This window comes from Aspergillus puulaauensis, chromosome 2 (genome assembly GCF_016861865.1).
Source record: "Aspergillus puulaauensis MK2 DNA, chromosome 2, nearly complete sequence".
In the NCBI taxonomy this organism is placed as follows: Eukaryota; Fungi; Ascomycota; class Eurotiomycetes; order Eurotiales; family Aspergillaceae; genus Aspergillus; species Aspergillus puulaauensis.
Window position 1 is genome coordinate 140,063 of NC_054858.1, and position 15,171 is coordinate 155,233.

A 15,171-nucleotide genomic window follows, 5' to 3' on the forward strand; every position below is an offset into this window, starting at 1 on the left:
CACTTTATTGTCAAATACAAACTGAGATATTGAAACGACTGTTATCCGCATATTATAATTCTCAATGCTATCCTCCTTCAGCTCACCCGGGTCTTAAATGACATGTAAAGCTCCCTCTTCGCCCAAATGGACCATATTTTCTGGTCCAGAAACTCGCCAGTCCTCTCCACGTCCAACATAATATCAAACTGCCACAACAGCTTGGCCAGTGTCAATCTCACCTCGGCATAGGCAAGGTTTCGGCCGATGCAGTTGCGAACCCCAACAGACCAAGGCTGATAAGCACCGTAGTTATCATACTTGTACGGCTCCTCTGCCTTCTGCAAGTGTCGCTCTGGGATGAATTTGTCCGCATGCGAGAAGTTGTAATCAGCATAGTATGCTCCGAGGTGACTGACTCCGACGCGGGTCTATCGTGAATCAGTAACGCATGCAGATAGTGATAGAAAGGAAAGAAACGAACGTACTTCAGCAGGCACAAATTGGCCGCATACCGTAGCACCGCCGTCCGGCACAACACGAGGAGGCTGGCCAGGCACAGAGGGATACATGCGGAGAGTTTCATCAATCACAGCCGTGAGATACGGCAATCGAGAGACAGAAAGGAGATCAATCTGGTCCGACGCCTCAAACGCATTCCGGATCTCGGACACAGCTTTGTCCATCTTTCCGGACTTACAGAGTAGATACGTGCAGCCACAGAGTGCAGACGAAGTCGTCTCTGAGCCTGCAACGACCATTACAGCAGCATTGTTGAGCATCTCGCCAGGACTCATACCGTCGCCGGTTTGATTTCCGTCTGCGCTTTTGACCATGACCCGGTCCCAGAAGTCGCCCTGGTCGCCGGTCTTCTGCATGCGCTTCTTTAGCTTCTCGATCGCGTAGCTGTAGTTCTCCTGTCTCTTTCCGCGCAGTTCCTTCGGCATAACATACGGAGTCAGGAACTCGACGCCCATACTGCGCAGAACATGCGAGATCGCGACACTCTTGAGGTTCTTGTGGATGGTATCAACCCACGGATGCAACTCCCGGTTCTTCAGACTATCGAACGATTCCCCAAAAGACAGCGCACCGATGGAATCAAAGATCGCCATGTTAAAGTATCGCACCATTTCCACCGAGTCCCCAGTATCAGCGACTTCGCGAAGCACATCCACAAGGAGATCCGCGTACTGCACAATAGTAGGCTCCTGGGCACGCAGTCCCTTGTCACTAAACGCATGCCCAAACAGACTCCGGAACCGTGCATGATTGTGCGTGTCAGAGACCAGGATACTCATCACCCCATTCGGAGCGAGCGGCAGCCGGATCGGGTCTTTGAGGAACTCAGGGCGTCCGGGGACGTGGGCGTGGATGTCGCGCCAGGCCTGTGCATTGGCGAAGCTGATCTCGTCTGGCTTGATGCGTACTGTGTCGCCGTACTTCTGGTGGTGGCGCATGAGGTCGTGGTGCATTGTTCCGCGCAACAGCGTCAGTTTCCAGGGGAGGGAGCTTGCTCTCCATAGTAGGGGACCTGGGTAGTTGCGTAAAGGATGGAAGTAGAGGTTGTAGACCAGCTGGAAAACGACATATCCGACGGCAGCCAAAGCGGCCAGCAGAGGGAGTGAGAACACAGCCATCTTGCTGGAATGGGAGCGGTTGTTGGTGGCAGACTTGCGTGTCTCAAATATCAGTCTCTCGGACAGCGAGTCGGCTATATCGGACTGAGTTCAGTTATTCTAGGTAATCATTGCAGTCCAGATTATTATTACCAGTACAGAATATTGATTGGTTGGCACTAGATACTATCCATTGACCGTCACTACCTGATGGTCTATTCTAGCCTGAAAGCATCCATGCTTTACATCCAGTGCTCTTATATTCATAGCCGTTTTGCAAGCTAGAAGGAAACCAACTTCAGCGTGCCTAACAGCCCCAAAACAGCACCGGCCAAGGGAAAGAAAGCCCGAATAGCGTTGAACCGGTTCCAATTCTGTACCAGGCGCTCAGCGTCCGGCCAGGACGGGCTGTTCCCCTTCTTCACCTCGCCCTCAAGCCGAAAGAGAGCATTGTTTGTCGGGGCCATGACCGTCAGAGTGAAAGGTACCATGCTGATGGTGGTTAAACCTGCTGCGGCAAAAACACCCCATGCATCCCCCGCCGAGTACTTGCTGACTGCCGCAATCCCGTACAGTGCGGTGGTAGTGAGGCAGATGATAGGCCCCTTGATATGACCGTTGAGGAATATTCGACTCCAATGGCGCAGCAGGTGGCCTGGGTCGGTTGTAGTGTCGAATAGAGATGGAACTGCTAGTAGATATACGCTCATCATCGCCCCTACACACATTAGCTGGCCGTTCAGTATAAGGGGCAGGAAGCGCTTACCGGACAAGAATGAGCCGGTGATGACGGCAATGGCCTCTACTCCAACGTTACTCATGGCGATATACGATCTACCTGTGCCACCTGAGTTGGAGTGCTTCTTGTCGGTTATATACCGAAGCCATCGACTCTCGGAAAGCGATCGGTTAAGGCGTTCCCGCATACCGGCTTCCCAGCACTTCAAACAGTGTCTACTAAGCTATTTATTACGATAGACTGGACCGTCTACTAAGAGCAAACACAACGCGATCGCCATCATGCCCGCGTGGTCGCTCCTTGCACTAACCGCCGCCCCAGTCGTGGGCCTCATCGCAGGCCAAACAACCCTCTTCTCCTCACCATGGGAAACACTATTCGGAGGTAGCAGTGATGAGGCCTCCATGGATGGCCGTATCCAAGCTCGCGATCTTCTCAGCTCCCACTTTGGATGGTACGGTTGGCCCGGCCAGTCCTACGACTATGTGATTGTCGGAGGAGGCACTGCTGGACTGGCCATGGCCCACCGTCTATCTGAAGACGGGTCAAACTCAGTGGCAGTGATTGAAGCTGGAGGGTTCTACGAGATCGAGGCGGGCAATGCGACTGAAGTTCCCATGTTCCTGTTCAACTACTTTTTCGACAACGGGCATGTCAAGAACCCGCTCTTTGACTGGTACCAGTATACCGAAGCACAGCCGGTATGTCCTTTTTACGCAATTAAGAGTATCAAATTTGGCTCACATTAACAGGGCCTGGCAAACCGGAAAATGTTCTACATGCAAGGAAAGACGCTAGGGGGCTCAACCGCTCGCGGGGCGATGCTATACCATCGGTACCTGTCTGCTTCCCTCTTTGTCGTCAAGGATACTGACCAGGTGCAGAGGATCCAAAGGAGCGTACAAACTCTGGGCAGACCAGGTCGGAGATGACAGTTATACATGGGAGAACTGGCTACCTTTCTTCAAGAAGAGCGTGCAGTTCTCTGGACCGTCCACCAACCCTCGTCCAGCCAACGCGACAACCTTCAACGACATCTCTGCCTTTGCAACCAATACTTCTGATGAAGGACCAGTGCAGGTCGCGTACCCCTACCTGACAAACGCCATCTCGTCGTGGGTAGACAAGGCACTCGCAAAGATGGGCTTCCCAGAGGCGCAGGGGTTCTCGAATGGAAACCTGCTTGGTCGCTCGTACATCACCCATACCATCCATCCCAGGACACGTCGCCGAGACACTGCGTCTACATCGTACCTGCAACGGGCACTTCGAACGAGCAACAGTCTCAATGTGATCACGCACACACTCGTCAAGAAGATCCTTTTCGACGAGGAGAAGCGCGCCACGGGAGTGGTCATCAATACCGGCGGATTCGAATGGCAGATCGGGGCAAAGAAAGAAGTGATCCTATCAGCAGGAGTAATGCGCTCTCCCCAGCTGCTCATGGTATCCGGGGCTGGTCCCAGGGAGACACTCGAGAAGCTCAATATCCCAGTCCTGTCAGACCTCCCCGGCGTTGGCCAGAACTTGCAAGACACGATCATCCTGGGCCCAACGAACCCTGTCAAAGTGGAAAGTCACAGCCAGCTCATGGGGAGCAAAGAGACTCTCCCTCGCTCAATCTTCGAATACAACAATTTCCGCACCGGCCTGCTCACGAATCCCGGGCAGGACTACTTTGCGTTTGAGAAGCACCAACCCGGCACTCTCAGCAAGGCGACTTCCGCAGACATCGAGACATCATTCCCAGCTGACTGGCCGACCTTCTCGTATATTGCGCTGGACGACACCTTCGTCCCGCAGTACGACGGCAAGAACTACTTCAGCATGTCTGCTGCGCTGCTGGCGACGTTCAGTCGCGGCACTGTCACGATCAACAGCACCAACACCGCCGACAACCCCGTGGTAGATCCGCGGTGGCTCGATGACCCCCGCGATAAGGAAATGGCCGTCGCAGCGTTTCGACGATGTCGGGAGATTGTGGCCTCGGAGACAATGCAGGAGGTCATTGACGGTACCGAGCTGCTGCCGGGATTTGAGTACCAGACCGATGAGGAGATCCTGAACTACATCGCGGAGACTTCAGATGCGTACTATGCAGGCGTGGGAACATGTGCCATGGGGAAATCCAACGATCCCAACGCAGTTCTTGACTCGAAGGCGCGAGTTAGGGGGCTCAAGGGGGTGCGCGTGGTGGATGCGTCTGCTTTTCCCTTTGCGATTGATGGACAGCCCATGGCGACGGTGTATGCACTGGCAGAGAAGATTGCAGCGGACATTCTAGCTGGGAATTAAATTAAGAATGCAGTGATACTATTGGGTTGATAGCTGTGATAGTTGGATACAGAAGCTACATACTAGGGAATAGTTACATACAAGCACCCCAAGATCAAAACAAGGCCTATTCCAACCACGATCAACTTCTCTTTCCCGTGCCTATACTGCAAATGGGCCATTCCTCCTTGTGCCAAATACCCCAGTAGCACGCCCCAAGTGTGCCTAACTGGGCCGGTCGCAGTGACTCCCACAGCCTTGCCCTGGAACTCCAACGCACGGTCGGCAATCTCACAAAGCGCAACACCAAGGTCGGCATAACTCAGACAGATCGTCTGTGACTCGGCAATAATTAATTCATGACCGGTGGCCCTTCTGCCGTCGGCGTCGTGCAGCGTCGGGGGGTCGACAAGCACATACTGCAGCAACCCGGCCAGCGACGCATCATGCCAAACCTCGCATGCGCGTCTGAGGTCGCTATAGCCAGCGAACAGACAAAACGAGACCAGTCGATGCACGAGTCTCGGCACCTGCACGGACAGCGCGGGGTTCAACGACGCAGAGCGAAGCTGGATGACCGTGCATGCTGACCCCTGGTGTCGGCGTTGGCGTCGGAGGGCGTCCACGACGGCGACTGCGCTGTCCTGCACCAGGGTCATGCCCATTGGACTGCCGTTCTGGCCCACGCACATGAAAAGGATACTAGCGTTATGGAGAACGGCGTCGAGCAGCTCTGGATTGGTGGATTCGCCCTGGAATATGCGGACTGTCGGCGATCGACGCTGGTCCAGGCCCGGAAACATCCCCAGCAGCTTGGGGCGAGAGCGGACCAGGATGTTGACGCTGAAAGAGTCAGTCTCACTCGCCGTCTGGAGGAGACGACGGAGGACACTCGAACCGGTGGATCCGGTGGCTCCTAGGAGGGCGTAGGTAGGCATCTTGTTGCTGTGCATCTATAGGGGACGGGCATGATATATATCTGTTCATGAACTATTCAGTATTACCTGATCTATGAAATACACTACTTCGGCACCACGACAAAAATAGCCTGCTCCTTGCCGTCATACTGATACGACTCAATAATCTCCAGTCCAGCCTGGCCAAGCAGCTCCTCCCACTCTACGCGCGTGCGTTCAATAGCCCCCAGCGAGTCCATCATCAGCAGATCCATAAACGCCGCCTGCCAGGGCACCCCGGTAGCCGGGATAACTACCTCGTCAATCAAGATGCGCGACTCGGGGCCCAAGGCCGGGATAATCTGCTTTAGGATCTTGATACACTGCTGATCCGGCCAGTCGTGGAAGACATGCCTGAGATAGTAGAATTTGGCGCCGTGAACTGGCTGCGGCTCGAAGAAGTTGTGCTCGACGAACTCAACACCCTCTGCTGGCTGGGCTGCAGCCAGCGTCTGTGGAATGTCCTGGACAATGACCTTCCCTGGAAGATCGGGGAATTTGGCTCGTAGTGCTTTTGACTGCTGTCCGAACCCTCCACCGATATCCACCATTAAGGTATTCTCGGCGCTGGGGAAGTCCCCTAGCTGCTCGAGGACTGGAAAGTGGTCAACCCAGATCTCAGGGCGCTGTAGAGCCATGAGATGACCGAGGGACTTCATGTGTTTGGGATGCTGCGGCATCCATTCGAAGAGCGTTTGGTTCGTGTTGAATGCCTTCTGAAAGGGGCATTCCTTGTTCGACACGATCTCTTTGTATCCAGATTCGGCTAGATAATCGGGGAGAGCCTGAGTGCAGGGACCAGAGATGTCGAATCTATAACGCATCAGTACTGGAACTGCTGGACACCAATTCGGAACATACAGTTGTGCAATCGTCCCAGCTGCATCGGGGTTGATGAAGACGTCCGTGAATGCGCTCGACGTGTACTCCTGCGGACCTGTCTCTTTGATCAGACCAAAAGCAGCCTGGCTGCGCAGGATTCGTCCTGGTTTTGTTAGAAGAGTCTCTCAGCTATCATGGGCACAAACCAAGCAGTCGAGGAGCAGCGCCAGTCTTCTCCGCCAATTCTGCCAGCGCCACTGGCCTTTCACTCTCCTTGAGGATACGGAATATATCCAAATCAATTGCTATTTTGGTGAGGGCGACTTGCAGTGGCTGGAAACAGTCAACGAGGTTCAGATTCAATGTTTTGTGGGCAAGTTACACCACTGCTCAAGCGCATCACAACATCCCAGTCTGAGTAGAAGCCAACCTGCAGCTCACGAATGTAGCCTTGGATCTGGCGTTTGCCGTTCTGGTCGGCACTGGCGTACTCATCTTTGATTTGCCTGAAGATAGCGTCCATGGTGACTAGAATGGCTACTGGGAGCGTGAGTGGGCGAATTCAGCCAGACCTATAAGTAAATCCCAGCCAGATAGACCGGCGACCGTATCGGCACGAGTTTACCCAAGTAGACTAAAAGCAGTTTCAAAGCAGATTTAAACATCCGTACGGAAATGCATTAAGGTCCGACTATATACTCTCCCCCTTCGGCAACGGATACTCCCCTATATATCTATAAGTCCAAGGCAGAAAATGAAACATCAGCCCCGTAAACGCATAGTAAACCCCATCCCACGGGAATCTAACATTTCTCGACGTCGGAACAACACTAACACTGCGCATATGATATCGGCCATCATCAGCATCTGCGACTTCCACCATCCCCGCAGCCAAGTCCAGAAAGGAGAGCGGCGTCTGAGCCCTATCAAGTCGGACCTCGTGGCCACGGGCCTCATCATGCACCAATCCGCCAGGCTTCACAAAGGTCGCCGAGAGCCAGTCCGACTGGGCCCGAAGGAATGTCTCCGCAGCAGCCAAGTCCCGGTACAGATGCGAGACAGCGGTCTTGAGGATCCAATGGACAGGGGCGGGGACGTCATCGCAGAACGAGGGTTCCAGAGACGCCGACGAGATCATAACAAGGCGCGGGAGGCATATACCGGGCGACGACGATTGCAGACGCTGCAGAGACGCGACAACAGCCTGGGCCGTCAGCATGGCGATGGAGCAGCCGGGCATGTTATCGACAATGGCGACTACCAGAAACACGGCATCGGTCCCCCGGAGACATTCATCGATAAGGCCATTGTCATCAAGATGCCCTTGGAAGATCGAAAGCGCTTTCGCGGTTTCTGCGCCGGGGCACAGTCGGTACAGTTTCTCCTTGGACCGGCAGTAGGCGTGGATTGTGGCGTCGGGTCGATCAAGCAGTACTTGGACGATCGCCCGGCCAGTATTGCCCGTAGCTCCCAGGACGGCATAGGAAGGCATTGAGGATTATTCTGGTGGTGATGCGGCTGATCGTGGTCTGATCTAAATGGTGTTGCTCGCTCAGCGACTTCTCTACGCTGTTGCGCGTCGGGCTTCGGTGATGGTTTTCTTTTATGAATGATTCTTGCGTAAGGATGACCGAGCAGATCTGTACTGTAGGAAATTACACCACGCCCTGAGTGGAAATGCTATTCACATCGACCCCCCTGGGACCGACAGAGCCCCAGAGCAGCGTCTACAATATCCAGCTCTCCGCGACTGAAACGCCAGGGAACACGCATGTGGATGGCTTGACACAGGGAAGTGCAGACCGCGTGTCCGAGCTGCTGATGATCAATTATGCCCGGTATCATACTCTCTACGCTGCGGTGGGATTCCACAGTAAGTCAAAACCGCCATGAAGGCAGTAGAACCTAACAAACGAGCAACAGATCACACGGTGCACCACCTCCTCACTCTATTTGCTCTCGGCGCGAGTCCAGATGAGATACGGGCGATGTACGATCTGAACATTGGCTACCAAGCGCTGGTACAGTACCGGCCGGCGTCGGTGGTTGTTGGACTGAGAGACCGAACGCTTTTCAAGAAATGTATAGGAGATCTCAGCTACTATGACAGTTTTCTGCGCTTCTTCCAGGATGAAATCGCGCAGCGAGGCGTCCCTGACGTGGTGAACGAGTATCTGTTTGGGAATACTGAGGTTTCAAATGATATCCTGGGACGCATGCATTCCGGTTTGCCATTCGCCCTCTATAAAAACATTCGGACATATGCTGAGTGGAAGCAGGCTTCCTACACCCCATGATCCACCTAGGATGCGGACTCGAATTCAACCAGCCTCTTCTTGTAGCAGAGGCACTGGCAGCAGGGTGTGTTCACGACGACTGGCCAAACTCATTCCTCTTTCCGACAGAGGAATACCAGGAAGTGAACCCAGAGACTGAGTCCAAATCCAAGTCGATGCTCGAGGTAATGGACGATCTTCACAACGACCCGGTTATCAGCAACGCAGTCCAGTTAACAGACCCCCTAAACAAAATCAGCGACGGGCTTCTCGCCAAAGTGCGCGACGAGCTGATACCCTATCTAGCACGATATAATGTCACACCCACAGACGAAGCCCTATATCAACAAACCGTCGACATGGTACATACATGCGCATACATGGTCGGAGCAGCGCAGTGTCCAGGAAAAGTCGCAGCACTAGATTTCGTGATGCTGCATACCCTGACCCTCTCAATCTTCTACACAGTATTCCTCGCACAGGACTGGATCTCGAACGAGAACAAAGCGCGCTTGCTGCGGTTCAAGGTTTGGGGCGACTTGGTCACGTACGCAGGATGTGGATGTGCGACTCTCTACGCGGACAGGATCACAGAGTATACGCCTAAACAGCCAGATCAGGGATGGAAGGAGCTGATCCATCGCGCGAATGTGTACGGAGACGATGGGCATATTTCCAAGGTTACTCGGGCGTTATTGCATGCGGAGAGCCTGCCAGATCCGCGCGCTGGGTTCCCGTTACGCAGGGAGGATTTCATCAGGATTGCGCATCTGAGTCTTGATTCTGTGGAGCGCATGCTCGAGCCGGACCAGTACAAGGTGCCGGAGAAGATCCGCAAAGAAGTGGGAGACGAGATGGGGCAGGACGAAGAGGTTATCCGGGTCATGGTGCGATGGGTGCGATGGTGCGGCGTCGAGGGTGCATGGGATGAGTTTCCAGACCTTGGCTGAATGCAATAAAGGACCTTTAGCAGAATGAAAATTCTAGTTAAGAAATGGCATATAAGAGCTTTTATAAAAAGGGCATGGTGGTGGAAGAGTGAAGACATGAGAAGCAGACTGCATCAAATAAGGACGTCCTATATAACAGCCGTGCGTGGGCACGAAGAGTTTCACATGTGGAAGAGATGCCAATATCAGCTTCTCTGCCAACTGTCTCTCTCTTCTTGGACACTGCGTATTTGTCCATATTCCGGGCATAACCCCAAGAATCCATCACCAAGTCGGCTGCCATTGGCCCCAACACCGTTAGATACCTCACTCATACATCATCTGGTGGAGCAATCAATTAGACAGGACAGCGGAGAAGTCACAGTCCAGTCCAATGTCTTGCACCCGTCGTTCTTAGAGGCAATGTATGGCCATAAGATGAATGAATGTGCCGTGGCCACCTCGGTAAATTATCCCAAACCCTTTGTTCAATCTGATTTCTTCGCTGACATGGTACTCGCTCTGTTTCCTTTCAGTCAATTCATGCCGACATCGCTTTCACTCTAGCAAAGTACCTTTATTCCCGTATCAATCCACATTCCAACATCTCCGCCACCAGTATCAACATCAAAAACATGCAAGTCGAGCAGGGTCTCATTGCACGAAAGGATCGCTCCCTGCCTCAGTCGATTCAAATCCGTGCCATAGCAGACCTCTCGATTGGGTCGGTCCAGATTTCCTGGCACCACGTAGACGACCAGGGTCGGCGAGCAGAGGACAGCTTTGTTACTGCAGTGGCGGAATACGGCAACCCTGAAAACTGGCTACAGGAGTGGTGCCCAATGACCCATTTAGTGCTTAGTCGAATCAACGATCTGCAGCGCCTGGCAGACGAAGGCAAAGCCACAAGCCTGTCCCGAGACATGGTATATACGCTATTTGCCAATCTCGTCGACTACGCGGACCGGTACCGGGGGATGCAAAGAGTGGTCCTGAACGGTATGGAAGCAATGGCCAACGTGACTCTCGACCCTGAAATGTCGGGCTCATGGACCGTGGCCCCTCACTACATCGACAGTGTTGTGCATCTGGCCGGCTTCATCCTCAACGGTGGGAATGCCCTCGACCCGCGACGAAACTTCTATGTCACTCCCGGCTGGAAAACGATGCGCTTCGCCCGCCCGCTCGCTCCCGGTAGCCAGTTCATGTCCTATGTACACATGTTCCCAGTCCATGGCCAACCTGGGTTCTATGCGGGTGACGTCTACATCTTCCAGGACGGCGAAATTGTTGGCCTGGTGGGTGGTATAACCTTCCGCTCGTTTCCCCGGATACTTCTCAGTGAGTTTTTCACTCCGGATACAAAGAAGAAGACTCAACATACCGTCCGCGCAAATACAACTGCGCCAGGAGATGCTGCAACAGCTCCCCCCTCCCAGGTATCTACCTCTATGGCCGGATCCGATGACGAGCAGGCTCAGATTACACCCACCACAAGGGATAGCGACTCGATGATCTTCGCCTCGAAATCTACCACTGAGTCCTCTGCAGTGGACAGTCCACTCATCCAGCAAGCGATGGAGCTGATCGCCCAGGAAACAGAGGTTGACCTCCACGACCTATCGGATGGGACGGAGCTTTCTTCAATCGGAGTTGACTCGCTACTCTCGCTTGTCCTGGCACAGAGGTTCAACGTAGTACTCAACCTGAATCTGCACAGTTCTCTCTTCTTGGATTCACCTACCATTGGTGACTTCAAGTCTCGGTTACTTAGCCATTGTTGAAATTTAAGGAATAGAAATAGAAGTAGTTAATAGATTAATACTATATTTTAATATTATATCTCCTTACAAAGTAAAAGATTCTTTCAAACCAAGTCAGCTTCTAGCTTAGTCGGCTCAGCCTTTTATGAATAGGCTGTCTTGAACACTATTTGCAATAACCCCAAGGCCGAGGACCTTATACTTGAGTAATTATAAAGTAGTTGCTAATTATTTAACTTGTAGTAAAAATAAGAACAATATAACAAGAGATTATAGTAATTTTCAAAATGTTAGCTTGTATAGTTGTATTAATATTGATTATTTTAGTATTACATGTGTAGTTTGTAGAAAGGTGGGATGGCCTGTGTACATGCCGCGGAAGCTGGTTCGGAGCTTGTTCATGTTTGATGTTCTCCACGGCATGTCCATTTGCACCAGTCAGACTTTGTACTAGGATACAGTGCCAAGTAGCTGTCTATTGGCCAAGAGAAAGCATTCCTTGGTGAAGACCAAACGATCCACTGGTGTGTAGCAAAGTGGGCTAAACAACGGAGTTAACATCCACCTGTCCGGACTCCGGACATGATTTTCCGTGTCAGTTCATGGTCTATTTATTCTGCAGCACCACCTGCACATCAACGGCTCCACGTTCATACCTAATCTCCCGACAAATGACTTCCTACCTCATCACCGGGGCGTCTCGTGGGATTGGCCTTGAACTGGCCCGGCAGTTGGTCGAGTCTAACGCCGAAATCACCATTTTTGCTGCAGCCCGATCTACCACCGCGCCTGGGTTTCAACAACTATTGGAAAGGCATCCAACGCAGATCATACACGTGCCGCTGGACGTGACAAGCGAGGATAGCATTAAAGCGGCGGTGTCACTTGTGGCCTCAAAGCTTAACGGCCAGGGCTTGGATGTGCTAATTAATAACGCGGGCGTCATGAACTCGGGGCGCCTTGAGGACATGTGAGTCTCGCATCACTCGGAGACGAGCAGACTGTATTGGATGAGCGGACCTTTACTGAGAAATAATGGCTTAGGACCGATCTTGACGAAACCTTCCGGGTCAATGTCAGCGGCGTCCACTCTCTTACGCGGGCGTTTCTGCCAATTATGAGGGAGGGCCGGGAGAAGAAGATCCTGAATATGTAAGTCCTTTCATACGGTCAATTGCGCAAACGACTAAAGATCTCTAGGTCTTCCACGGTCGGCTCCATTGCCTTGCATCAAGTCTTCCGTATGACGCCTGTGCCTTCATACAAGGTCACAAAGGCCGCATTGAACATGCTCACGGTGCTCTATGCCGATGAACTGAAGGATGAAGGCTTCACTGTCTTCTGTGTGAGCCCGGGTGTATGTTTCCATTATGAAGCATTCAAGTTTGACATAACAACTAACGAACATTAATCCAGTGGCTGAAAACTGATTTGGGGGGTGAGAACGCGGATCTTCCTGTGGAAACCGGAGTCAAGTCAGTGTTGAAGATTCTCTCGAGTGCTGGCCGAGAGGCCAACGGGCAGTTTTTCAATATTGAGGTGTCAGGATGGGACAAATACCAGGGAGAGAAGGTTCCCTGGTAGATCGATTGCTCAAAGCCCAAGTGAGCGGTTTTAACTATGATATATTATATGTAAATACATGGCGTAGGCTGGCACATTCTCCTGAGCTTAATCAAAGAATTGTCCTTGCTGTATGATATATATTAAGACCGACCAATAGGAATAAGAGTCTCAGCCAGACTGTATTCCAAGACACTGGCAGCTATCTGAGTGCAAGGGAACACAACTAGCGCAGGCACATATGACATATAATATAAATAGCGCAGGCACAGTATAATACAGTCGCACTGTATCACCCTTTCAGTGCCTGTCATTTGCGGCAGGAACTGTGGAACGAAGGAAAATGGTGCAGCCAATAAGAGAGCGCCCGGGGCTGGCAGTGGGACCCGGCCGGCGATCACCCCAATCAGAGTGGAGCACATACAATCTTGCAGTCCGCTCCACCGTTCATCCAGTCCATTCAGGCAGGAAGGGGTTGAATTTATTTGTTAAACTCCCCGGCGCGCCACCTGGACTGCGCTGATTCCTACACCATCCTTCCTTTCTTGATGTCCTTTACAACGCTCTATGCCTCCGGCAGATAGCATGTTTCTCGGTCGCGCGAAAGGGTCTGACGCGCCATGGGGCCATCGATGGCGGTCGTCTGATGGCTTCATCATCAGCACGATGGGTCTGGCAATGTTCACTGGTAGGTTCATGTTGGACCACACAGATAAAATACGTTGGCTAAATTACGGCGACCTTAGATGAACTGCTATTTGCCTTCATGATACCTCTACTGCCTACTATCCTAGAGGATAGAATCGGCTTAGATCCAAGCCTTACCCAGCGATACACGTCGATATTCCTCACAGAGGGAGCGTTTGTTTCGATTGTATCGAGCCCATTTATCGGGGAGCTGGCCGACGCGGTCTCCAGCAAAAAGATGCTTTTATTGACCCTCCTTGTGCTGACCTTGATAACTACTGCCTGCCTGTCACTCACACCCCACTGTATGTTTACTCCATTCCTTGCGATCTTGAACGATTGAAAACTGACCGGAATGTAGTGCTGTGGTTATTTATAGGTCGCTTCTTTCAATCCATTACCAGCAATGCCTTGTGGGTCGTCGGCATGGCCACAATGGTGGAAAATCTCGGGTCGGAACACATGGGCAAGATAGGCGGCCTGGTCTCCACGCTCCAAGCTGCAGGAACCACCGCAGGGCCATTTCTCGCAGGCCTGTTGTTCGCAGTGGGAGGATACTGGTCTGCGTGGGCGGCCGCGGCAGCGTTCCTCTTGGTGGATATCGTCATGCGTCTCCTCATGGTCGAAAAGTCCGATTCTCCCTCAGCCATAGACGGAGTACGAGATCCTCTTCTCCAAGATGACACATCTACAGTGGACAGTGACCAGTCCGATGATTCGGTTTCTTCAGACCTGCGCGGTTGGCGATTCCACGCCTACATGTTTCGTCAATCGCGGTTCGCTGCGGGAATCTTCTGTGCGTACATTTTTGCCGTGATGATGGGATCTTTGGAAAGCACCATCTCCGTACATGTTAGAATCGCATTTGAATGGAAAGCTTCCCATGTGGGAATGTTGTTGGCGATGATTCAGGGCCCCGGCATTCTACTGGCATCTTCAGTAGGCTGGATGAAAGACCGCATCGGTTCGCGATTTCCAACCGCAGTGGGATTTTTGGGAATAGCACCTTTAATTACGGTCTTGGGCGTCCCCGGCGACAGACTGTTTCCCTGGGTGGAAGATGCACCCTGGGTAAAGTCCGTCTTCATGGTGTGCATAGCAATGATCGGATGTCTATTATCTCTCCTAAGCGGGACTGGCACTGTAGAGACAGCTGGTGAGTACATCCGGATCGAAAACATCGCCGGAAGCTAAGAATACCCTTACAGACACGATTAACGCCATTGAAGAACACGAGCCTGGTAAATTCGGTCCTTGTGGAGGCTATTCGCGCCCCCTCGCTGTGATCAATATGACCTGGATGGCTGGGCTTATGACCGGCCCCGTTCTGGGAGGGTTTTTAGCAGAAACGTTTGGGTATTTTGCGCTGCACTGTTGCCTTGGTAAGTCTCTGAATGAATATACAAGACAATCTTCTGACCGTACCAGGGGTCGTCAGCTTTATAGCAGGATGTGTCGCTCTACTTTTCCTCCGCTCTGTTCCGTATGCATCCACTGGGCAGTAAATATGATGACTACGGAAATTCTATCTCGAATACAAAAATAATGTTTAAAATAGCCCCGG

The 15,171-nt window shown here is 52.3% G+C and overlaps 10 protein-coding genes across 10 annotated transcripts; 5 read left to right on the forward strand and 5 right to left on the reverse strand.

Moving 5' to 3' along the window:
• Positions 1-77: 77 nt before the first annotated feature.
• APUU_20050A (cytochrome P450) lies at positions 78-1,619 on the reverse strand (the record flags this gene model as incomplete). The annotated part of the gene is made up of 2 exons (XM_041698648.1): positions 78-410; positions 468-1,619. The coding sequence occupies 2 exons, from the start codon at positions 1,617-1,619 to the stop codon at positions 78-80; spliced, it is 1,485 nt and encodes a 494-aa protein (XP_041551812.1).
• Positions 1,620-1,879: 260 nt separating this feature from the next.
• On the reverse strand, positions 1,880-2,419 carry APUU_20051A (DUF1772 domain-containing protein; the record flags this gene model as incomplete). Its single annotated transcript, XM_041698649.1, has 2 exons — positions 1,880-2,316; positions 2,365-2,419. The coding sequence occupies 2 exons, from the start codon at positions 2,417-2,419 to the stop codon at positions 1,880-1,882; spliced, it is 492 nt and encodes a 163-aa protein (XP_041551813.1).
• Positions 2,420-2,618: 199 nt separating this feature from the next.
• On the forward strand, positions 2,619-4,632 carry APUU_20052S (GMC family oxidoreductase; the record flags this gene model as incomplete). The annotated part of the gene is made up of 3 exons (XM_041698650.1): positions 2,619-3,038; positions 3,090-3,178; positions 3,222-4,632. 3 exons carry the CDS (start codon positions 2,619-2,621, stop codon positions 4,630-4,632), a joined length of 1,920 nt encoding a protein of 639 aa, XP_041551814.1.
• A 62-nt stretch (positions 4,633-4,694) lies between these two features.
• APUU_20053A (uncharacterized protein) lies at positions 4,695-5,564 on the reverse strand (the record flags this gene model as incomplete). Its single annotated transcript, XM_041698651.1, has 1 exon — positions 4,695-5,564. One exon carries the CDS (start codon positions 5,562-5,564, stop codon positions 4,695-4,697), a length of 870 nt encoding a protein of 289 aa, XP_041551815.1.
• A 68-nt stretch (positions 5,565-5,632) lies between these two features.
• On the reverse strand, positions 5,633-6,912 carry APUU_20054A (uncharacterized protein; the record flags this gene model as incomplete). Its single annotated transcript, XM_041698653.1, has 4 exons — positions 5,633-6,380; positions 6,429-6,552; positions 6,596-6,722; positions 6,772-6,912. 4 exons carry the CDS (start codon positions 6,910-6,912, stop codon positions 5,633-5,635), a joined length of 1,140 nt encoding a protein of 379 aa, XP_041551816.1.
• Positions 6,913-7,069: 157 nt separating this feature from the next.
• APUU_20055A (NAD(P)-dependent oxidoreductase) lies at positions 7,070-7,881 on the reverse strand (the record flags this gene model as incomplete). Its single annotated transcript, XM_041698654.1, has 2 exons — positions 7,070-7,123; positions 7,198-7,881. The coding sequence occupies 2 exons, from the start codon at positions 7,879-7,881 to the stop codon at positions 7,070-7,072; spliced, it is 738 nt and encodes a 245-aa protein (XP_041551817.1).
• Positions 7,882-8,066: 185 nt separating this feature from the next.
• APUU_20056S (questin oxidase family protein) lies at positions 8,067-9,615 on the forward strand (the record flags this gene model as incomplete). The annotated part of the gene is made up of 3 exons (XM_041698655.1): positions 8,067-8,262; positions 8,313-8,615; positions 8,669-9,615. The coding sequence occupies 3 exons, from the start codon at positions 8,067-8,069 to the stop codon at positions 9,613-9,615; spliced, it is 1,446 nt and encodes a 481-aa protein (XP_041551818.1).
• A 402-nt stretch (positions 9,616-10,017) lies between these two features.
• Positions 10,018-11,378, forward strand: APUU_20057S (uncharacterized protein; the record flags this gene model as incomplete). Its single annotated transcript, XM_041698656.1, has 2 exons — positions 10,018-10,059; positions 10,131-11,378. 2 exons carry the CDS (start codon positions 10,018-10,020, stop codon positions 11,376-11,378), a joined length of 1,290 nt encoding a protein of 429 aa, XP_041551819.1.
• Positions 11,379-12,028: 650 nt separating this feature from the next.
• Positions 12,029-12,941, forward strand: APUU_20058S (SDR family oxidoreductase; the record flags this gene model as incomplete). Its single annotated transcript, XM_041698657.1, has 4 exons — positions 12,029-12,327; positions 12,402-12,509; positions 12,558-12,714; positions 12,774-12,941. 4 exons carry the CDS (start codon positions 12,029-12,031, stop codon positions 12,939-12,941), a joined length of 732 nt encoding a protein of 243 aa, XP_041551820.1.
• Positions 12,942-13,487: 546 nt separating this feature from the next.
• Positions 13,488-15,112, forward strand: APUU_20059S (uncharacterized protein; the record flags this gene model as incomplete). The annotated part of the gene is made up of 5 exons (XM_041698658.1): positions 13,488-13,608; positions 13,667-13,912; positions 13,969-14,763; positions 14,816-14,989; positions 15,036-15,112. 5 exons carry the CDS (start codon positions 13,488-13,490, stop codon positions 15,110-15,112), a joined length of 1,413 nt encoding a protein of 470 aa, XP_041551821.1.
• Between the last annotated feature and the right edge of the window lie 59 nt (positions 15,113-15,171).